This window comes from Notamacropus eugenii, chromosome 5, assembly GCF_028372415.1.
Source record: "Notamacropus eugenii isolate mMacEug1 chromosome 5, mMacEug1.pri_v2, whole genome shotgun sequence".
NCBI classification, from domain to species: Eukaryota; Metazoa; Chordata; class Mammalia; order Diprotodontia; family Macropodidae; genus Notamacropus; species Notamacropus eugenii.
Genome location: NC_092876.1, coordinates 123,798,263 through 123,823,410, shown reverse-complemented (window position 1 = coordinate 123,823,410; position 25,148 = coordinate 123,798,263). Strand labels below are relative to the sequence as shown.

Sequence of the window (25,148 nt, the reverse complement as noted above, 5' to 3'; positions counted from 1 at the left end):
GTTAGAAAGTTCCTTACTGAATTAAAGACACTTAAAATGTTCCACCTAGAAGGATCCTTCAAACTCATCCTTGCCTTGCTTTCTCTACTTGACAGAAGAAGAAATTTAGGCACAGAGATGTTAAGTGATTTTTCTGAGGTCATCAAGCTTACAAAGGTGTTGACACTAGGGCCTGCAAACTCTTCATATCATACCCTGCTCATTCTACCACTCAAAATAAAGCAATATATCATTTTTCAACATGGGCTCGTGTTGGTCTAACATAAATGGATTTGAAGTTTTGAAAGTTCTCTCATAGAGTTCAAAGTTATTGACAGAAAGGAAAGCCCTTCTTGTACAAAAATAGTCTATGTAGTGCTATTGTAATCTGCAAAGGGCAAAGAAAAATACCCCCAAGCATATGCCCAATGACTGGGGAATAGCTGAAGAAATTGTCATATATCAATGCACTGGAATATAACTGTCACCCTCAGGAACAATGAACACGAGAAATCCATGAGATGGGAAGCCATCTAAGAATATATGCAGAATGAACAAAGCAGAGGGAAAAAAAGACACAATTATTCCAACAGATTTGTGATTTTTCAACATGACTGTTCCCTCCAATGCTGCCTGTTGCCACCTATATTTGTCTGCATATTCTGAGAAACTCTTATGCATGCCCTTCTCTAAATCTGCCATAGGGAATCTATCAAATATGGCCTTCCTCAGGTTCTTTGAGCATTTTGTGGATTCCAGTGGAGAGAGTGGTTATCCCTCAATTTCATTTTGTGACTATCCCATTTTTTTCTGCTCATACTTTACTCTGGCATCATCTTCTATGCCATCTTTCCTGTGTTGCAGCCCACTCATACCACCATGTGCCCCTTCTCTTCCTTGATCTTTGGTTTCTGCAACTACATAAATGAGGTCATCTAAAAACATAATGGACAATGTTAGTACTAACTTAAAAAGCACACTCCCCTACTTTCTTTTGGCAAATGGAAAACTACTCAAGTATAAGGTTGCAAACATTAACAGTTGCAGTCATTCTTTTATGTGGTTTTACTTAAACATTTTGGAGCATTGTAGATCATAGGGATTCATATGTGACTATGCCGGGAGGGGTGGACTATATGATGTGTCAAAACAAAATGTATCGCTAAAAATAAAAAAAACCATATATGATAATTTAAAAAATATGAAAGTACTTTCAGATATGACCATATGTAGCCAAACTTGTGACTCCTACCTGGACAGGGGCCATTAGAAAAATGCAATAAGAGAGTACTGGTTTGGTTCAAAGGGTTCAGTTCTTTGAAGTAATTCAAAGGCAAAGTGGGACAAATGAATAGAATGTACTTCTGGATATTATTTGTATAACCAGATGTTAATTTTGGCAAGACACGATTGTAATGGACCTGGATAATGCCCCCATTGTTGCAATGTGTTAAGCCTAGTTTATTCTGAAAAATAAAAGGAACGATAATCACAGAGGCAAAGAATCTCCATGCTAGAAGAGACTCAAAAATATAGAACATCAGAGCTGGGAAGGTCTTTAGAACATATGTAGAACATGAATTGGGGCATGGCACAGCTGAGATAAGATTTAGGAAATAAACTATCAGGACTGGAAGGGATTCTAGGGGGCATTTACTCCAACAATTTCATTTTACAGATGAGCAAACCTGCAAGTCAGATTTGGGAAGTGACTTTCTCAGGGTCACACTGAAAAGTGAAGTTTAGAGTCTATGTCTCTCTAACTCCCAAACCAGTGCTCCATACCTACTTCCTTTAAGGACTAATAACCACAATAGGTATGATGCAGGTATTTATGGCATAAAGAACACAGTGGATGGCATTTACCTCCAAGTTAGAAGCAGTGAAATAAAGAGAGCACTGGGTCTGGAGTCAGACACTTATCAGAAGCATGACACTGAGCAAGAAATTTAACATTGTTTGCCTCAGTTTCTGGATTGGTAAAATAATCTGGAGAAGGAAATGGTAAATCACTCCAATATTTTTGCAATAAGCCCTCAAAATCCAATGTGGTCATATAGAGTCAGACATGACTGAAACGACTGAACAACAGCCGAAGGAGGCTGGTCCTTGAAATGATGAAACCACTTATTCCGAGTCCTACACTTGCCATTAATTAAGCACTCCCAATGTAGTTCAGCATTTATTGAGTACTTCCTATCTAAAATCCATGAAACAGGCACTGAGGAACTTCAAGGATGAACAGAAAGTGGTTCCTGCTCTCAAGGAGCTTAAGGTCTAGTAGGGGGATATCCCATGCCCTCCAATCATAAGGGATAGTTTGAAAGTCAAACAAGACAGATATGAACCAAGTGTTCGATAGGCCTTCATGGGAGGAAGATGGTGATCACTTCTGTTTGGGGACAACATGGGAAGAAACATTTTATCCATTTCATCAAGGCAGGTAAGATGGTGGGGATAGGACAGATAGGCTGAGAAGAGGCAGAAGAGAAAGACTGCAAGAATATTCAGTAGAATATTAAATGTATGGAGATGAAGAGACATGGGAAACATCGAGTGGACTGGGATGGTTGGTGCAAAAGGGTTGTAAAGGGGGAAAATGGAGAATAAGATGGGAAAGGTATAGGCACCAACTTGTTCAGGTTTTTAAAAAGGAGATTCCTGCTTCAAGTCTGGGTCTGCCTACATGCTCCCAAGGTGCCTTCCACCTTCAAGAATCTATGAGCTTGTGTCTATGAAGTACAGTGAAATGATGTGTTTGGACCTTACTCTCCAGGCAAGGGGGAGCTCTAGAAAGTTACTGAGCAGGGGATCAAACCTCTGCAGAAGACAGAATAAGATGGCAGAAAGGTAAGACAGTCATTTTTCCTTGAACATGCCAGTTTACCAGAAGCTGTCTCAATTTCTAGACTCTAAGTCTCTAGAGGCCTATTGTTCACAATAAGACAAGATTTGTCTGGACGCTTAAGCCATAAACACCACTGAGCAGTTGGTATACAGAAATCAGGGCATCCACTCTGTTCTACTAGATAGATGGATAGATAGGCAGGTAGATGGATGGATGGATGGGTGGATGGATGGAACATTTATTAAGTGATTGTTATATAATAAACACTGCACTAAGCACTGGAGACATGAATAAGAGCAGACAATATAAATCTGTACTGTCAAGGGGCTTCCATTCTAAGGAGATAACACAAAACTTAAAGGGGAGATAGAAAGAAAAGGAAGGGGAATATGTAGAGGCATGGTATAGAGAAGTCCAGCAAGTGGCACAGAAGCCTGATTCTGGAAAAGATAAGATAAGACAAAATAAGATAAGATAAGACCAGACCCAGGGGCATGGTTCAAGGTTTTGGTAGATAGAAATGGGAATGATGCCTGGGGTGTAGGTGTCATTATATGGAAATGGCTGTGAAATAAATTGAAGACACAAATATAGTAGTGAAACATCAAAATACACCATAAGCTGACATGGAATGGCATGGCATGACACAACATAAAACATATAGCATGATATAGCACAGAGGCAGCATTGCACAGTGGACAGAGTCAGGAAGACCTGTGTTCAAGTCTTTCCTCTCACAGCTATTTGCACTTGTATCCCCAGTTCTTAGCACAGTGCCTGGCAGATGTGAGGTTCTTACTAAAGGTATGGTAAATAATGTTGATTACTAATACTGGCTGTGTGACCATGGGCAAGTCACTTAACCTCTCAAGTCGCAAATGGGTTGCTTATCCCTAGGTTTCTATATTAAGGAGCCCACCACATCAATGAAACCACAGCTCTAGATAAAAATAAACAATAAGAAGAAATCTCTTTCTTAAACCTATCATTTGCTTCACTGTGGGGTTACAAGGGACCTTGAGTTCTTCTAAAGCTATGCCAGTAGGATGTAAACTCTGGTGAGCATATTCTGTCAGAAAGGCTTTGAGTAAAGAACTTGGATGGACAGCATGTTTGTAGTTTCATGAACACTAGGTTAAGAACCCTTGGCAAAAAGCACAGGGCTCTGGACTAGGAGTCAAGAAGACCTGTGTTCACATCTTGGCTTTGACATTTACTAATTCTATGATGATTATTTAACCCCGCCTCCCCTTCCCCAGTCCCTCAGTTTCCTCATCTGTAAAATAAATAGATTGAATTCAAAGGCCTCAAAAGTTCCCTTCCAGCTGAGAAAGAGGATTCTGTGATTCTGTGTGATTCCTTTCTTACTATATTCCAGCCAGAATACACTGCTCATCATTCCTAGATGTGATAGCCTCTGTGGTCTGTTCTAACTCTTGATCTATAGTCTTATTTCATAATGAGGCATCAAAGGAGATGTTAGTGGAGAATTACCATTATTAATAACCTGTTGTTGTAACTAAGCCCTGCAAGAGGGAAAGGCAGCTCTGGACATGCATATGAAGAGAGGGCTTTAGCTCGCCCTGCTTTGGTCTAATCTGCCTGTAATATATGTGGAGGTATTCACAACGAACAGACGGGAAGCTGCAGTCTGATTAGGCAGGATTGGGTAATTGAATACACCAAGGATAATGATGCTGACCTTCCCATTTGGAAATAAACTAGGCATTCAGATCGTAAGTGGCTTTGTATTAATTGTTAATTGCACATGGATGGTGGATGCATGTAGTAGGACTTCTGGGAGGGCAGAAGATAGGGTGCATAATGATCATATTAGAATGTTTTATGAAGAGCAATGATGATGACAATGCTTATAACAATAATGTCCATTGGGGGAAGGCTCAAGGATGCCACCTCTGGAAGTGGTGGCACTTAATACAGGCCCACCCTGAATTGGACGAGTGAACAATGGACAAACTCTATCCTTGCCTCCCAGGCCACCCCTACAATTTGGTGCCACCCCACTTGTCGAACATTATTTAATGTTCTACTCTAGGCTCTCTATGTTACAGCGAAAGTAAATTCAAGTCAAGAAACATTTATTAAGCACCTACTATGTGCCAAGCACTATGTTAATTTCTAGGGGTCAAAAAAAAGACAAAATCAAAAATCTTTGTTCTAAAGGAAATCAGGGTCTAATAGCCAACAACCATATACAAACAATATATATAGGTTGTACTAAATGTCTTAGTACAATTTTAACATTTTGTAGTTTAAAAGATGCTTGAAGAAAATTTGAAAGAAGCCAGGGAAACCAGAAGACAAAAATGAGGAGGAAGAGAATTTCAAGCATGTGGAGCAGCCAGTGAAAATTTCTGGAGTCAGGAGATGAAGTGTCTTAGGAGAGGAATAGCCCAGAGGCCAGGGTCTTACATCCAGTGTCACTGGATCAAAGAATCCATGGATAAATGAAAGTTGGAGAACACCGAGAACATAGAAAAGGGTCATGTGATGAAGGATTTTAGAAGCCACATGGATTATCTATTTGATCCTTGAGCTAGTCACTTGAGTTTATTGAATGGGGGGTGGGTGACATGGTCAGACCTGTACTTTATTTAGTAAGATCACTTTGACACTAAATAGAGGATGGACTGCAGTAGGGAAAGACTGGAGGCAGGGAGACCAACCAGCAGGCCATTATAATAGTCCTGAGATGAAGTGATAAGGTTCTGCACCAGGCCTTGATAGTGTCAGAGGAGAGAAGAGGGTTTACACAAGAGATATGATAAAAGTAGAAGCAAACTGGACTTGACAGCATATTGGATATGAGGTATAAGATAGAATGAGAAGATGAGGAAGACATCTAGTAAACGGGAAGGTGGTGGTACCCTTGACTGTAATAGGAAAGCTAAGAAGAAGGAAGGATTTGTGGGGGAAAGATAATGAGTTTGTGACATGTTGAATTAAAGACTAACCTAGAGATCAGGATATTGGTTAGGCCAAGACAGTAGATCTGAGAATCACCTCAGTTTAGAAATCATAACTGAATCCATGGCACTTGATGAAATCACTAAGCAAAACAGTATAGAAGGAGAAAAGAAGAAGGCCTGGGACATAAATGTTCCTTATTTGCCACTTTGGGCCTTTGTTCACTTTATTCCTTAGGCCTGGAAGGGTATGCTTCACTTTTTCAATTAGAGTCAGCATGGAATACTGGATGAAGAATGGAACTTGGGTTCAAAATCTGCCTCCGATACAGTAGTGTGTGATCCTGGTTAAACCACCTAAACTTCTCCATGCCTCATTTTCCTCATCTGTAAAGTGAGAAAATTAGATTTGACGTTTTGTAGAGGCCCCTTTTAGCTCTAAATCCTCAAATATTCTGAATTCCTACTAACCCTATGAAAGTCTCTTGAAATGCCACCTCTTCCTAGGATCCTAAGTTCCTAAAGTTAGAAAAGACCTTTAAGACGATCCAGTTTTCTAGTCCAAGAAAAATCTATAATCTCTGCTCAACCCTAGTAGAACTCACATCATATTTTGCACCTCTCCTAAATTCTTGTGAATTATTTTGTTACATAAGGTTCTAAGCAGTTGGCATGACTCCTTAATGGTCAACATGTTACATGGAAACAATGGCTGTCTTTTTTTATTTTGAAATTTAATTTTAATTTTTAATTTAAGACAGTCAGGAGACCTGGAGTCAATTTCTGGCTCCAAATTCTCTAGCTGATCAGTCATACAGAAATCAATAAAATCTCCGAGCCTCTGTTTTCTCATCTTTAAAATGTGGGTATTAACATTTATGCTACCTACTTTACAAGGGATTAGGAAAGGTTATTTGTTAATTGTAAAAGCTCCCTATGATATAAATTGCTATTTTTTCTCTCCCTCCAGCAGAGAACCCTGAAAACAGTAGGTGCCTATTAAATGTTTACTGAATTTAATGCGACACACATATAATGTGAAAGAAAGAACATGAATAAAAAACATGATAATGGCCAATGAACATCTTTTTAGTTCTGAGGTTTGTACAGTGCTTTTATATCAATATCTTATGAGATTCTCTCAACAACCACACAATGCAGGAGCTATTACTATCCTCACTTTATAGAGGAGAAAACTGAGGCTCAAGCAGTTAAGTGACTGATCCAGGGTCACACAATGAGTATGGGTCAGATGCAGAATGTGAACCTATCTTTTCTTGGTCCCAAGTCCAGTCCTCTATTATATTGGGAATAAGAATCTAGCTAGTCCAATCTCAATAGCGATTTTATAAATGAGGAAACTGACCTAGGAAAGAGAAATGACCCACACTCAAGGTATACCACAAGAGAGGAGCAGAGCTATGGCTAGAACCCAGGCTTCTTTATTCCCTGTTTCATGACAAAACTAATGTTCCTTTCACTCTGCCAGATTTGTGGCAGGGATCAAAAGAATTTCTGCTTTGGCTAACATACTAGGAGTTCTTAATCTGGGTCTGTGAATTAAATTTTTTTTATATCTGCATTTTAACATAATTGGTTTCCTGTATAATCCTACATATTTTACTTTATTCATCTAAAAGGATTATTCTGAGAAGGGGTCCATAGGCTTTGTCAGACTGCCAAAGGGGTCCATGTTACAAAAAGTAAAATAAATCAGTATCCCCTGAGCTAGAGAGAGACTTTGCTATGCCCTCCTAACAAACAACTTGGCTTTCGTCCTCTTGGTAGGAAAAACCAACTTAGCCATTTTAGCTGAATTACTTGAGAGAGCTTTGTTTTTTTTGGGTGATTTTTTTTTTTTTGCTTCATTTTGTTTTTGTTTTGTTTTCACTGAGCCGCCCAATGTACGCTATGTTCCTCCTCATACTTTCAGACTATCCCCTTGGGTAGGCAAGCAGCCAGGTAGTGAATTATTACCTTCATTTTAGAGATGAAATCGGGTCCTTCCCTACAAGGGCTTTATCCAGCCACAATTTCCTCCCAGCTTTGTGATAAGGAGGCATTCACCACTGACATCTGAATGAACCATTGTCTCCTTGCTCTGCCATGCACAATACTCGATCCCCTGTGGGCTTTTCTCACTGCCACTTGTCCTTTAACAAGAATCTTAGAGCTGGGATGGATTTTTAAGACCACCAACCCTTAGGGTATGGAATACGAAGTATTAGGGCTTGGAAGGGACCTCAGAACATAGACTATTAAAACAGAATACTGGAGCTAGAAGGGACTTTAGGACATAAAATGCTAGAACACAGAACATTTAGGCTGGAAAGGCCTTAGAGACCATTTGATCTAATCTCTCCAATTTGTGGAAATAGAGGACTTGTAGATTTGAAGAAAAGGGACCAGAAAAGTAAAGTGATTTGCCTAAGATCACAAAGCAAGCTAATGAGTGGGATTAATCAAATAGCATTTTAAAAAAAATACCCACTATATGCCATGCACTATACTAAGCACTGGGGACACCAAGAAAAGTAGGAAAGAAAAAAAAACACAGACCTTACTCTCAAGAATCTTACAGTCTTGGTATTCAGTTTTCCTCAATTCACATTTACTAAATATTTCCTATGTGCCAGGCATTACAGGTAAAAAGATGACAATAGTTCCTGCTCTTAAGAGCTTATAGGCTACTGTTCTAGTGCTCTTTCTGAGATATCACATTTTCTCATCCTTAAATATCCTTCTGCCCTACTTATCACAACATTCACCCTTACCTTCAGTGTTCTCTTTTTGGGGAAACTTATCTCATTGTGTTTTTAAAAATCTCTTTTTTACACTGTACATCCTTCATGATGCCTGAAACATCCTTCAGTTTAGTAATAATACCTTTGAATTTCACTTCTGCCCTCTTCACCTCATCTTCCTAATCTCTGTTTAAAGCATTAAACCAGAGACTGAGCGGTGGGAGCATGAGCCTTCCCATTGGCGGGCTGCAGTGACTGGTGACATGCATACCACCGAGCAGACAGAAGCAGGAGAATGATGGAGAGAAATAGTGTGAGGATTCACACAGGGAAATGAGCACGGAACTACAATTCAATTTGTTTTCCATTTGGTGAATATGATAAAAATGAGACCTAATGGAGGGCCATAGCCTTCCACCTGTGAGTCACTAGATGGATTTCTGATTGTATAAATTTGTGGGGCTTAAAGGTCACCGACTGGAAGTCTATGTTTAAAACCTCTGTCTATGCATCTTTATGACAGCTGGCCTGTTTAATGATGGGATCGCCTGCAAGGAGGACTTGGATCTCAGCCAGTCTTCCAGGACAGAGGCAATTGGAGGCTATCACACCGCTGCACTGGGTTACAAAGGCTCTCTCTCACAGTGCCTCATCCTCACCAGATGCCTCTCTGTCTGCCTCGACAGAAACTGGGGCTGGAGGTCCAGAGGTCAAGCTGTGGGTTCAGCTCAGCCAAAGACCTTTGCTCAGTCCTGTCATTAATCCACATTTCATTTTCCTCATGAATGTCAAATGAGTATCTTTGATTGAGATGATCCCTAATGTCACTTTCAGTTCTAATAATCTATGATTCCCTATTCTCTGTTCTAAGGTCCCTTATAGATCTGACATATATCCAGTGCTCCTGCATTCTAAAGTTCTCCGGTTCCTCTCATTAACATTCCGCGTTCTATATTTGATGGTTCTTCCTAGCTCGAATATTTTATGTTGCAATTCTATATTCCTCCCAGGTGGATATACCAAGGATTCTTTCAGTTCTACTGGTGAAGGATCTAAGGTTCCTTCTATATCTAGTATTCTGAATTTATACAGTGAATGAATGTGTTACACTGGACCATATAACAGCTCAGCGTTACTTAAGCAAACAAGCACAAAAAAAGTTCACATTTGTTTAGTGCTTTCTATGTGTCAGGCACTGTGATAAGGGCCTGGAAATTACTATTTTACCCAACTCTGGGAGATAGGTACTATTTTTATCCCCATTTTTCAGTAAAGGTTAAATGACTTACCCAGGGTCACACAGTTACGAAATGTCTGAGCCTGGATTGGAGCTCAGATTTTCCTGATTCCAGGTCCAGTGCTCTACCTGCTTAGCCATCGAGCTGCCATATATAAGAACAGAGCTCTCAGGATAAAGTACTAAATGTCAGAGAAGGAAGACTTGGGTTGAAATCTGGCTTTTGACATTACATTAGCTGTGTGACCACATACAAGTGACTGCATCACTCAAAGCCTTAATTTTTTCATCTATAAAATGGGGATAATCAAACCTACAACCCTGCCTACGTATCATGAGGTTTAAATGAAATAACACGTGTGAAAGGCTTTGCATATCTTAATGTACTTCCTAACTATAAGATTATTATTATAGCTGACATTTTTACAATGCTAATTATGTTCCACACACTTTGCTAAGCACTTTACAATTATTATCTCATCTGATCCTCACAATAATCTTGAGAGGCAGGTGCTATTATTGTCCTGATTTTATAGATGAGGAAACTGAGACAAGCAGGGGATAAGTGACTGGCCCAGGGTCACATAGCTAATAAGTGTCTGAGACCATGTTTGAAGTCAGGTCTTTCTGATTTCAGGCCCAGCCCTTTATCAGCTGAACCATTTCATTGCCAAATATAAGGGCATAGATCTAATGATAAAGCACTAAATATCAGAAAAGGAAGACTTGGGTTCAAATCTTGCTTCTGACTGTGTGACTGCTGACAAGTGATTTTACCACTGAGGACCTCAATTTCTCATCTATAAAATGGGGATAATCCAATCTAGAGTAGTTGCCCACCTATTATGAGGCTCAAATTGATGTAATGCATGTAAAACACTTCACCTATCTTAATGCACTATATAACTGTAAGCTGTTAGTATTACTTCTATTAACAAGCAGTCCAAATACAACCTCAAGCATGACAGTCTAGCCTTAGGTTGCTTGGAAAGCTGATGAGCCCAGGCCAGGCCCCACCTTCTCTAGGGAGCCTTTCACGAGAACCTCAGCCTGCATTGATCTCTCCCTCCTTGGTACTCCTATGGCCCTGGGTTGTCTGCAGCACATAAAATCACTTGTTTCTTGAGAACAGACGGATTGTCTTCTGTTTTTCCTGTATTCCCTAGTATAGCCCTGAGCACACATTAAAGATTCAAAAAATTCCTGTTGGTTGATAGAAGAGAAGCCCCTGATCAATCTGGAACTCCCTACAGTCCCCTGTCCCTGGCCCACATGTACTGCATGTTCAATAAAACTGCCGACCCGCTGGAGCAGATGTCAATGCCTATCCTTATCAGAATTCCATGAGCAGAAAAGTCTTTCTTTTGGGACCTGGGTTTAAGAAAAAAAAAATCTGCCTCTAGAATATACCTTGATAACATGACGACTTTTGCAATAGTAAAGAGATAGCATCGTATAGTAGATAGGATACTGGACTGGGAGTGAGGAAGGCCTGGGTTCAAATCCTGCCCTAGACATTGGCTGTGTGGTGCTGGGTAACTTAACCTAACTGTGCCTCTATTTCTTCATCTGTAATAGGACAGGGTTTGGACTTCATTACCTTAAATGTCACTTCCGGTTCTGAATCTGTGATACTGTGGTATGATTCTTTGTTCTCTAGTCTCCAGTCTCTTTCAGTCCCTGGTCTAAACCTATATTGGGTTTCCTTCTGCTCAGAGCTCTCCCCATTCCTGCAAAGGATTCCCACCTATCTCTCACTGACTGTTGGGATCCTTCCCTTCCTTCAGTCTTGGCTCAACTATCCAAGTGTTCATTAACTCTTTGCTGATCATTTCCTAGCTGAGAGTGATCTCTCCCTTCCCGTGTCACTCCAAGCAATTTAAATCAAATAGTAGAACTTCAGGGTTGGAAAGGACTTCTGTGTCCAGCTGCTCCAAGTCATATCCAAACAAGAATCCACTCCACAACATTCCTGACAAATGGCTATGCCGCCTCCACTTAAAGACCTCAGCCACATGGGGAACCTACTGTTCCTATACCACATACTTACTACCATAAGGTAACCCATGATACTTTGGAATGAGTCTAGTGTTAGGAAGTTTTGATTTTTCCTTCCTTATATCTTCGTTGTGCCTAGTTTTGCCCTTTGGGGTTGAACTGAACCAATCTAATTTTTTCCTCAACTTGAGAGCTCCTAAAAAAAATCTTGAAGAGAATTATCCTACTGGGCAACTGGGTGGTGCCATAGATAGAGCACCGGACTTGGAGTCAGGAAGACTCCTCTTCCTGAGTTCAAATCTGGCCTCAGACACTAACTGTGTGATCCTTGGCAAATCACTTAACCCTGTTTGCCTCAGTTTCTTCATCTGTAAAATGAGCTGCAGCTGGAAACAGTAAACCACTCCAACCAAGGAAACTCCAAATGGGGTCAGGAAGAGTCAGACATGACTAAAAGACTGAACAGCAATGACCTACCTCAACCTTCCCTTATCAAGGTTAAATATCCTTCATTCTTTCACAACTATTCCTCAAATGGTACAGCATCCAGGCCCATTAACATTCCCACTGCCTTCCTGACAGAGCACTCCAGTATAGCAATTATTTTTGGTACCAGACGTGATTTCATTGATCTAGGTAAATTCTAGCATGGAAACTCCCTCCCCCAAAGCTGACTGTTGACTCCGCAGTATCTTATTAAATTAGAGAGTCTCCCAGAGACACTCAGGTTACGGGCCTCTCTCATGATCCCATAGTTAGTATGTAACAGGCAGGACTGGAATTCTAAGGCTGGTCTTTTAGTCAGTACAAGTCAAGTCCAGAAGCATTATTAAGCACCTATTATGTGTGCTAAGCACTGTGGTAAACACTAGGGATACAAAGAAAGGCAAAAGACAGTGTCTTTTCTCAAGGAACTCACTGTCAAAAAGGGGTGCCGATGTGCCTACAACTATGCACAAAGAGGATATAGATAGGCGAGACTGAAGTTCATATGTTCAGACACTCAGAAATTAATAAAATAGTCCAGATGTTGTCTGCCTGAAGTAGCATACAGTGGAATTATTATTACCTTTCTTCTGGATACTGGGTCTTTATTAATCCCAGATTCTGTTTAGAGGCAGCGAGGTGGTACAAAAGATAGAGCAAGAGACCTGGAGTCAGGAAGACCTGAGTTCAAATCTGACCTCAGACATTTTTGAGATGTGTGACCCTGGGCAAATCCCTTAGCCTCTGTCTGCCTCAGTTTCCTCAACTGTAAAATGGGAATAATAGTAGCATCTACTTCCCAGGGCTACTGTGAGGATTGAGGCAATATTTGTAAGGCTCGTAGCACTGTGCCTGGCACATAGTAGGTGCTGAATAAATGCTTGTTGTCTTCCTGATTAGGTTTTTAGCTCACATGTAACACTAATATTCAGCTCAGAGACTATTAAATATCTCGCCATTCTTTTCCAGTCCTGACTTGTGAAGTTGACTTTTTGATCCCATGTACAGAACTTAACATTTATACCCATTGCATTGTATCTTATTAAATCCATCTAATGGCTCTAGTCTGCAGAGATATATTAGGATACTGACTCTGTAACTGAATTCAATTCAAGAAGCATTTATCCACTGCCTACTGTGTGCCAGGTATCATGCTAGGAAATACAGACAAAAATGAAAACAGTCATTGGCCTCAAGAAGCTTATATTCTACTGGGGAAAATGGCAAGGTTGAGAATAAGTAATACATACACAATGTATATGTATATATGTGCCTATATGTATGTGTATGCACACATGTGTACGCGTGTATATGTGTATATCTACATGAGAAATGCAAAGGGAGAAGCATCAAGAAAAAGAACCAGACAAGTCACATCTACAGACTTAACAAGCATGATATACAAGTTATTGATAAAAGAGAAGGTCAATACCAAGAGCCCAAAGAAGGATCCCTGATGTACTTACTCCATTCCTCCTTTTTTCAGATGTGCAGAATCTGATTACACCTCCTTACACTGTCAACTTGTTGGCTCCTAGACCTGTTCTTGCTCTTAACTATGTCAGACCAGCAAGTCCCTACCTTAGACTCTGATGTTCTTGCTCTGAGGCCATCAGCTTGTGGTAGACTCTTACATCTCCCGAGTGTTTCTAAAAGTCCAGATTCCCCGCTTGATTAGCCCAAACCCATAGCCACTCATGTCCATGTATGGCAGTGAGGACATTTTGAATGGAGGGGGCATACTTGTAATGAAGTTCCTTTACAATCAGCATCACTAGGGAGATTTATCATCATGGACCTAGGGGAGTGATTTGCTCAGGCTTGAGATCATAGCAATCACATCCCAAGTCAGGATTCACCAACGCCACTAACTAGACTCCCGTCAACACAGACAATAAACAATAAAAGAAGGTTTATCCAAAGAGACCAACCTTGCTCCATGACAGCGGGTTCCAAAGAATTAGCAATGTCCTTGGGCTCTGCAGTCCTCTTCCCAATGCCATCTGACTGTGGTTTGTTTAGAAGTAGGTTGAGAACCTTTCTGGAGAAAACAGAGAATATACAGAATGTTTGAAAGTGGCCTAAGGAAGCCTTCCTTTTCTTTTATCTCCCCCTATTCAAGAAAACAACACATCACTGGGAGAACATGGTCCCACCTCTCTCTTGCTTCCATAATGGATAGTTCATTCATTCAATTAAGCAAGCACTTAATAAACACCTATTGTGTGCTCTGTACTCTTATACAGTAAATAAAATTGGAGAAGGGTAGGAGTAGGATGGCATAAATCCAGGAGGAGAAAAGCATGTATATTGAATAAGATAAAGAACCTGGTGGTGGTCTATCCTAATTCATTGATAGTAAGGACACAACTAAACTTGAAGTAAGAAGACTCAGGTTCCAATGCCAGATCTTGCCAATTACTATGTGACTAGAGACAAACTGCTTAACCTCCTCAAACCTCAGTTTCCCCATGTGTAAAATGGAGATCATAATACTTGTACATTCATTTCATCTTGTTCACTTTATAACTATGAGTCATGATAATCATAATGGTAGCAGTAATAATTTTGTATGACTGTAGGAATATCACTTAATCACTTTGGGTTGTGGTATCATTATCTAAAAAAAAAATGGTATAATTATGTCATCTGTATGTACCAAGCTCATCAAATGATCCTAAACCAAGCATCATCGTATCCCCAAAGCCTACTCCCTTCCTGTTACTTTGCTATTTCTGTTAATAGTAGCACCAACCTCCCAGTCACTCAAGTTTCTAACCTTAGTCATCTTTGACTCTTCCCTCTCCCTCATCCCACACACCCAATCAATTACCAAGTGCTGTTAATTCTACCCCTGTCATATCTCTCGCATCTGTCTCTTCTTTTCCACTCCCACAGAAGCTCTCCTAGTTCAGACAGTCATCTCTTTGGCCCTGAACCCTGGGACTAGCCTCCTAACCTGCTGTTTTGCCTATACTGTCTCTCCCATCTTCACTCTCTCTTTCATCCTACTGGTAAAGTCCCCTTATAGATATATTTCTCTAATGGGTATCATATTCCTTGCCTTCTCAGTGGGTAGGAGAAGGAGTGGAGGGAGGGAGGGAATTTGGAATGGAAAATAAATAGAGAATGAAAAACACGAAAAATAAATTATTTTTCTGATCATACTACTCATCTCCTTAAAACCTTCAGTGATTCCCAAATGCATACTGAATAAAGCATACATTCTTGATCATGCCTTTCAAAACCCTCCATAATCTAGACTACATTTGAATTAAAAGGGAATCAACTGAATAAATACAAGATAAAAGGAAGGAGAACAAGACAGCAGATCATTAGAAAAAGTATTGCAGGATTTTAGCATACTGTGTGCCCAATATGGGGGCAGCTGAGTGGCACAGTGGATAGACTGCTGGGATTGGAGTCAGGAAAACTCATCTTTCTGAGTTCAAATCTGGTCTCAGACACTACCTGTGTGACCCTGGGCAAGTTGCTTAACCCTCTTTGCCTCAGTTTCCTCATCTGTAAAAGGAGCTGGAGAAGGAAATGGCAAACCATTCTAGTATCTTGGCCATGAAAACCTCAAATCGGGTCACAAAAAGTTGGACATGATTGAAAACAACTGAACAACAAATGCCCAATATGACATGTATGTAGGTATATGAGATATGACAACTGAAAAGTGAATACAATCCCAGGTATATGAAGAGGGAGCTGGACTGTGACCTAACCACTGAGCCATATGAGCTAAGCAATGACTTCTAAAAAAGCATTTTGCATGTGGTGAAAAATGCAAAGTCCACTTAAGCTACTCAGGGAAATTTCAACACAAATGACAACGGTAATCATGGTGCCACCTGGACATCCTTAAAGAAACACACCAGACATAGCTCCTGGTCCTTTCAGTCCTTTTATTAATGTTTCTGTGTCTTCAAGACTTTCTCAGCCCTGAAAACTGCCTCTGCCACTCGGAGGCTCAGGCCATTCTCTCATGGGCCAGATACAACTCATTCCTGAAAGCTGGCAATCTGCTTCAAGGAGAGGCAGCCACCAAAGCTAGAGATCTTCCTGTCTGGAAAGGTTTGTAAAGAAGGTAATTAAGAATCCACTCGAAGAAGAGTGTTCAGAATCACCTCTCTCCTGTATCCACTTCCCTCTTTTCATGTATGTTACAGAAACAAAAATTCATAGAGTAGGAAGGGACCTTAGAACACAGAGGGCTGGAAAAGAACCCAGAATATCTGCATTATCTAGTTCTGAGTGTCTCTCAAACACCTAGCATTTGTTAAGAGCTTATTAAACATCAGGACCTGTGTTAAGTGTCAGAAATACAAAGGAAGACAAAAATGGTTCCTGTCCTCAAGGAGCTCCCATTCTAATGGGGAAAGGAATGGGCATTTATAGAGCACCTACTATGTGCCACACTGTGAATGTTTTTATAAATATTATTTCATTTGATCTTCACAATAACCCTGGTGGAGAGATGCTATTATTATTTCCATTTTATAGTTGAGGAAACTGCAGCAAATGAAGGTTAGTTGACTTGCCCAGGGTCACACCTAGTAAGTATCTAAGGCTAAATTTGAAGTCAGGTCTTCCTGACTCCAGCCCAGTGTTCTAACCACTGTGCCGCCGGCTGTCTCCACAAAGGAGACAGCAAATAACAAGTAACATGGAAATAGTATACATGCAAATATATAATATGCCTATATATAATATGGGCAGCATATAGACAACATATAAATAAATAGCAACCTAGAATATATTATATATATTATGCATACAAATATATAATATGCATATTGTAATACAGACAACATATAGATAAGTGGTAACAGAATTTTATATATATGTATATATATTATACGTACAAATATTTAATATACATATGCATAATCCATAGAGATAGGTAGGTAGGTAGATAGATGATAGATAGAATGGAAGGTAATTTCAGAGGAAAGACATAATAAGTTATATTTCAGAAATTGCCCGGCGCAAACTCCTCAGAGGGTGATATACAGATACAGGTGTTGGTTTGGGCATGGGCTGGGGAACAGTCAGTCAGTCAAAACAAAAGCCTTATAAATAATTAATAATTAACAATTTCTGCCTGAATATAAGGAGGGATTTCCTAACAATTAGAGATGTTCAAAATGAAATAGGCTGCTTAGGAATACTGCCAGCTCATGTCACTGCAGCTGATGGGAACTGTCAAGTGGAGGCTGGCTGGTCACTTGTCAGGCATATTGCAGACAGGATTCCTGCTGGTCAGTACTATGGATATTCTGTGATTCTGTAAGTCATGAGCTAACAAAGCTGAAAGGAAGCTTGGAAGTTGTAGGACCACAGATCTAGAACTGGAAAGGACCTCAGAAGCCTTCTAATCCATCCCTCTAATTTGCAGACTGAGGACCAGAATTACAGAATTTACAATTTGGACAGGACCTCAGAAGTCATCTAGTTCAATTGTACATGAAGGGAATCCCTATATACCATACATACATAGGTATATTATATATTTATATGCATAATATGAATAATATATTCTACATTACTATTTATTTATATGCTGTCTACATAGCTGACAAGTGGTAGTCCAGGCTCCAGATGAAGATGTAGAGAAGTGAAGTAATTTGCCCAAGGTCACTCAGGTGTAAACATTAGAGACAAGTTTTGAACCTTGGATTGTAGAGTCAGTAGTCTTTCCACCGTAGTTCGAACCTTTCATTTCACAGAAAAGAGAGATTCAGAGATGGAGATGAAACTTGTCCAAGGTCTCACAACTAGTCCCTAGCAGAGAGATGGGATGAGAATCTGGATCTGATGAATCTTTACCCAATGTTCTTTCTACTATCAAACAATCAATAAGCAATCATTAAGATGCTTCTATGTGCCAGGTACAGGACTAAGCACCAGTGATATCAAACAAAAAAATGAACAAACAAAAAATCCAGTACCTGCCCTTAAGAAACCAATCTAACCAAAACTCCTAATAATTATAATTGAAAGAAAAGTTCACTGGAAAACAGTACTGTAATAAAATTTGCTCTAAACAATGGACTGACTCGTAGAAACTGACACACTTGATATGCCAATATTTATTTCTTGGTTCAGATTTTAGGTCGGGAGGGAACAGTCAAGAGGGAAGTCATCTTCTGTTAAGATTCCAAAGCATTAGTAACACTAACTTTATCTTAGCCTACTCTTTCTACCAATAAATAGAGGTAAGGCAAGCCTTTCTTACTTATCAAAACATGAGAATCACAAACCATGGCCTCCTTTCTAGAGGTAACTAGGTAGAGGTCAGGCATGTATTGAATATCTATGTTCACTGTGTCCTCATTCTGGTATTGCCACTAACATGCTAACAGGGAGTTTACAGAAATGCAAATATCTTTTTTTTTTCTTTTTTGGGCAAGTCATTTTACAGAGGAACACACTGTACTTCTAATTCCTCATAAACAAAAAGAGGTGTCAGAACAGATAATCACACAGTTCACTTTCAGCTCTGACATCCTATGCGCTACATTCTAACATTCTATATTTCTTTTTCCCTCTTAAGATTCTTTCTAGCTCTTAGCAGTCCATGCTCTATGTTTCGTAATCCTATGCTCGAAGTCCTTTCTGCTGTCATGTCTCTAAGGTTCCTTTCAGGGGTAACATTCTGTATTCTAAGGTCCCTCCCAGTTTTAGTATTCTAAGTTCCTTCCTGTTTTTGACATTCCAAGATCCCTCCCAGATCTGACACTCTACATTCTACGTTTTTTCCCAGCTCTGGTATTCTGTATACTCTCTACTCAGACACAATAGATTTAAAGAGCCTCTTCTAGTCCAGTGATTCTCTCAGCTCTTCTTTGAGGCTGCCAATCTAGTACCAGTACCTCCGACACTTGGGAAAATGAAGGCTGACTATGAGGCAATCTCTGACTTGCTTAGGGTCCAGGCTTTCCCGTGTAAAGCCATCTGAAGAGGCATTCTTGTGATGTTGTCCAGTTGTCCAAACACTCTATGTATTCACATCTCCTTAAGAGATCTGCTTAAGGCACTGGCACAATGCTTTTTTGTAGGGCAACCTCAGGGCTCTCAGCCCAGCACAGGAAAAATCAATTCAAGCCTCTGAGATAAATAGCCCAAACTTGGTTAAGTTCCTTGAATACATATTTACCCAATACATAGGTATGGTTCTCCAGGAGTCATTAGAATCTATTAGTGGGTAAGTAATCCCGATAAAAATAAAATCTGAGTGTGAAATACTTTTTTCATTTTTTACAGTTCTTTGTTACATGTGTGATCAGTCATCTTTCAGTCCTGTCCAAGTCTTTATGACCCCATTTAGGTTTTTTTTTTCTAAGCAAAGATACTGGAATGGTTTGCATTTCCTTCTCCAGAGGAAACTGAGGCAAACTGGGTTGCCCAGGGTCACACAGCTAGTAAGTGTCTGAGGCCAGATTTGAACTCAGGAAGATGAGTCTTCTTGACTCCAAGCCCAGTACTTTATCCACTGCAGCCACCTAGCTGTTGTATGTCCTTGTTATTCTATAGTATGAAATGACAGCTGCATGTAAAGACCTGTATATGCACTTAAGCATGCCCCCCCAACACAGGAATGGGAGTGAAAATTAGAAGGGATGATCCCAAAGGTTCCTGACTAAGATAAGGTCACCTGACAGCCCAGGTTTGTGATCTCTTAGTTGAGGCAAGTCAGTAAATGACATACTCTTAGAGTGTGAAGCCACCTCAGAAGGTATCTAGTTCAAGCTTTAACTAAACCGAAATCCCCTCTACTACACAGCATCAAGTGATCATCTAGAATCTGCCTAAAGAGCTCTAAGGAGAAAGAACTCATTAGCTACTAAGGCATTTCACCTTTCTGTGCCTCAGTTTCCTTCTCTGAAAAATGAAAAAGTTGTACCTAATCAAAAGTTTGGCAGTCTGGTGAAGCCTATGCACCCTTTCATAGAATCATGCTTTTAAAAGCATAAAAACTAGATAGGATTACAAAGGAAACCAATTATACTAAAATACAGATATCAAATTTTTTTTTAAAAGTTCAGTTCATGTTCCCCAGTTTCAGAACTAGATTACTAGATGACCTCCAAGAACCCTTTCAGTTCAAACATTCTACAGATGTATCCACAGACATGCACTTAATACATACAAACATATACCCATATGTACACACAGAAAATAATATTATTTGACTAAAATTTTCAAAAGTCGTTAAACAAATTAAACCAGGAATTAAGTATTGGTTTTGATGCCCTGGTTCATGTGCTCCATCCTGATTTCTGGCTTTTGCCTCAATTCAGTTTCCAGGTTGGTTCTACTGTCAGCTTCTCTTTCTTTATAGACTTTGCCTAAGATCAACTCACCAACATTAATGATCAACACATGACTCTGGTTTGAAAATCACTTCTTGTACATTATCTTGCTTGAGTCTCCGACCACCTAAGCAAATTAGGTGCTATTAGTATAATCACCCCCATTTTACAGATGGGAAAACTGGAGCTTAGGAAAGTTGTCACTTAACCATGGTCGTATAACTAGCATGAGTTAGAGGGGAGATTTCAACCCAATTTGAACCCAAATGAGCATTTACCAAGTATCTACTATGTGCCAGGAACTGTGTTAGATATTGGGAATACAAAAACAATCCCTGTCACTTTAGCATATTTTCCTCAAAGACATTATAACCAAGGCCTGGCAGATCACAGTAAAACTCCACAGTATTTAGAGCCTGTTTCTGGGGATGTGAATTCTCTCTACCTTCTACACGGTAAAGAAGGGAAACAAATCCATCTGGATGACTTTATTCCCCATGCCAAACAGGAGACAGTGACTTAGAAAGCCTGGGTGATTTTGCTAAAGTTAAAGCAACATTATCTGACACACCAAACAGGAGACAGTGACTTAGAAGGCCCAGGTGATTTTGCTAAAGTTAAAGGAATATTAGCTTAGGTGCTCTAATTCAGCCCAGAACTGCTCACCCCGCCCCACAGAAACTAGGGGTACCACTGCAGCCCTACTAGATACTGGGGGAATGATCGTCTGTACCCTTATTTTTTCCATTCTCCTGAACATGTCACGGACTGATATAAATAATCCTCTCCCTATCTCCTGCTTGGTCTTGAGCACTAGAGGTGAGGAAGTTGTGGGGCAGGTGAGGCAGGTATACGGAAGAGGGAAAAGGAAAACTGGGAAAGGCAAGATCCAGACAAATGTAAATCACTACCACTACTGAAGGAGACGGTATTTCAGCTTTTAGAGGCAACATTTTTTTGGCTGCTCAGGACTGTGTCTCTCATGTGTAACATTCGTGGTATCATGGAGAGCTGGGAGGGACCCTAGAGGTCCATCTAGTCAGACTGCCTCATTTTCTGGATAAGGCAACTCAGGTCCAGAGAAATGAAAAATGACTTGCCCAAGATCTCACAGGTAGCAAGTAAATAGAAGAGCCAGGTCTTCTGACTGCAAAGTCAGGGCTTATTCTATCATCCCAATGCTGTATATTTCTTATTCCTATGGAAGGTGGGAACATGACTGGGAAGGAGGGGAGAGAAGCATGCTAGAATTGTAGTCAAAGGATCTGGGTTAAAATCTAGGCTCTTCCCCTTCTTATCAGATTCTTCAGGGATAAAATGAGTAGGTTAGACTAGATGGTCTCTAAAATGTCCCTTCAGTTCTTTATCTGTGAGCTTATAGATTCTATGACCTAGCTGCAAATTCTGAGTAAAACCATTGATGTGAGTAGCCTCTATGTAGCATCCCTGAAGAATGAATTTATGCCTCTCAAAATGAACTGTTTTTCTTATCTTACCACAAACCCACCCCTTTTCAATATAAGTTTACTGGAAACATCTTTTGCAATGGCTTTGCCAAGCTGCAGTTTGGCGGGCCTACCATGATAAAGCAAGGATTGGCTATTATCTCCCAGCATTCTCTCACTTCTGCCAGCACAGAGCTGCTACAGAGAATGCAGAGGAGAGGATGCCAAAATAATGCAACAAGCAGTTGTTTTGTCAGTAGACTGAGACAGAGCTATCCTGGTCACAGCACATTCATGGGGTAACTTTGTTTTGTTCTGGAGTTTTGTTTTGTTTTGTTTTTTTGGTCTGTTCTAGCCAAACCCCAGGAACCTGAGCAATGGACACAGAAATCTGAGAGGGCTGCTTACGAGTACAAAGGCATCTGCACAGACCATTTAGAATTTCAACTAGGAAGCTGAGTGTTCCCAAGGTCTTGTTGCTAAGCACCCCAAGGTTCATTGTTTCAGGGAGGACAGCATGGTTGAAACTGACTCAGGAATAGAGGCACTGAACTTGAATCCTAACAATGGGGATTCTGAACCAATCATCCTAAAGTTCCTGGGTTGGGAAGACGCAGTATTTTGGTTTTAGGTAATCTATGACACTTAAAATTGATTTGTGATTTTTAAAATTGATATGTGACTTAAAAATGATCCATCATTTTTGTTCTAAATTGATTTGTGACTTTTCCAAAGTTGATTTGTGACTTGAAAAAATAGCTTTTCCTATTTTCTTTCTCATCACAAAGGTATTCTAACTTATTATAATTTATTTCATATACTTGGCAATCACAGAACTCATCCTTTCCTCTGATATGTAGAAGAGATAACAGGTTTTATATTTTCTCCTGGGGCACTGATCTCACTCAAGAAGACATTGATTTGGCATTCAAGTGAGCTGAAAAAAATGTCTAAACTTTGATGATCCCTCAAATTTAAGGAGATTAAAGATCCTTTCAGCAGAAAGAATTTAGGTGGAAAAAACCACTGATTTTTATAGTTAATAAAGGGCGTGAATCTGCCATTCTTCAGCTCAATATCCTTGGGCTAGTCACACATTCCCTCTGATTCTCAGTTTTGTCATCTGTAAATTGATGGGGTTGGACTAGATGATCTCTTAATGTCTCTTCCAATTCTAACATTCATGTTCCAAGGTAATATATGTAAAGTATTTTGCAAAACCCATACAATTGCACATCAGAATGATGAAGACAGAGATGGTGATGATATTCTAAGGTTCCTTCCTCTCCCCTTCCCCCAAGCTCTAACATTCTATGCTTGAAAGTCTCTTCTAACTCTGGTAACCTCTGAGTCAGTGAAAAGCACCAGCTGGATAAAGCTGAAGAAAAATAATCCTTAAATCAGTTTCAACACCCATGGACTAGTCTACTGGACCAGGAGATTGGACTAGGTGATCCATAAGACTCCTAACAATCTAGGATTCTATGTGTTTATCTATGTAAATATCAGATGAATATACAGCTGTGTGAGCCAGATAAAAGGAGGAGTAGGAGAGGTAGATACATGGGAAGGAAAGAGATAAGGAATGAGGGAAAGAAGGAGGGAGGGAGAGGAAGAGAGAGGAAGGAAGAAAGTTTTAGGAGAAAGGAAGGGAGGAAGGGAAGGAAAAAAGGAAGGGAGGCAAGGTTAGAAAGAGGAAAGCAGGAAGGGAGGGAGAGAGGAAGGGTTGGAAGGAGAAATGGAGGAAAGAAAGAAGGCAGGCAGGGAATAAAGGAGGTAGGGAGAGAGGGAGGGACAAAAGAAGGAAAGTAAATAACTCAGATGCACATACAAAGCATAAAAACTATGTGCAAGTCTGCTTGTTAGAGGTTCATCTAGGTTAAATATTCAGATCATGAAATCATGCGAGTGATAGAACCAGAGACCTCATTTCCTGTGTTATTCTCCCACCATCACCCCAAAGGCAGAAGGCATAGTGAGGAACAGAGATGCTGGTGGTCACAGAATTACACAATCTTAGATCTAGAAGATACTCTGGTGATCTAGATTGATCCTCACCTTTTTACTGACCGAAAACAGAGGCCAGGGGTGAGGGAGTTACTTGTTTAAGAGTACACAGGGAGTTAGGGCCATAAGTCATTCTAGAACAGACTTGAAAATAGAATGGGGTTGATACATATCAGCACTGTGAAAAAATGAAAACATTCCACTTAGAGTTTGAGGATCTATGTTCTATCTCTACCTTTGGAGTTTTTGTGGCCTTGGGCGTATCATTTCCCATCTCTGGGTCTCAAAGACATAAAGCTGTAATGAGATGGACAAAGGGCCTTCCCATTTTTGACAGTCTCCTCTCCAATATCCCTTTTGTCTCTACCATACTATGTTCTGTGTTCTAACCTTCTCTGTTCTAAGGTCCTTTCAAGTTGTGATGATCCACATTATAAGATCCCTTCTAACATTCTATGTTCTATATTTTAACATTAAATGGAATAAAGTTTTTTCTACTTCTGACATTTTATGTTATGCTTGAGGGGGATGTTACCTGAACATTCTATTTCGTTAAGGCCTTTTCCAGCTATTGTCACATACCTTCCAGTACCATCAGAGAATTTCACCATGTAGAGGGGGAGAGAGAAGATGAATTACTTAAAAATGAGGCTAATGATTCTACCTTATCAAGACTAGCTATCTGGAGAACCAGATACACCAACTCCTACCACAATGAAGAAATTACATTTTTCCATCCTGGTTTAGGGTGTTACTTAAAATAATACCTCCAACCCAGAATGGAAGAAGAGAGCCCCACGAAGGGCTTCTAATTAGCACGTCAAGTGAGACTGTAGGGAAATAACTCACCCTGTCAGGATGTTAAATGCCCATATTTCCAACCTGAGGCAATTAGCTGCCCAACATGGTCAATTATTGGCTAAGCATGCCAGACCCTTCAAGTCTCTTGATGGAATTCAGGCCTTGGGACTAAAGAGAAAGGCTTAGCCATAAAATTTGATGCAAGTGGAGAGAGGGTGGGGGTAGAGCATTCCTGAGTCCTTTGGCAAGATAGATTTTTGCCAAAACTTTTCTCTCTAACGACTAGAAGAAGCAGGTTATTTCTTTTTAATTACAGCAGCTGCAGCTGCTGCTTCCAAACTTGAAGAGAAATCTG

The 25,148-nt window shown here is 40.1% G+C and overlaps 1 protein-coding gene across 6 annotated transcripts in view; it reads right to left on the bottom strand.

Annotated features, from left to right (window-relative positions):
- The window catches only part of TENM4 (teneurin transmembrane protein 4), a 1,206,236-nt gene that overhangs the window by 837,311 nt on the left and 343,777 nt on the right, over positions 1-25,148 (bottom strand). For all 6 annotated transcript variants that reach the window (XM_072610720.1, XM_072610721.1, XM_072610718.1 and 3 more), the window contains exon 3: positions 14,151-14,260. In XM_072610720.1, the coding sequence (XP_072466821.1) occupies positions 14,151-14,160 (10 nt within the window). In that variant the 5' untranslated portion in view covers positions 14,161-14,260. The remainder of the gene's footprint in view (positions 1-14,150; positions 14,261-25,148) is intronic.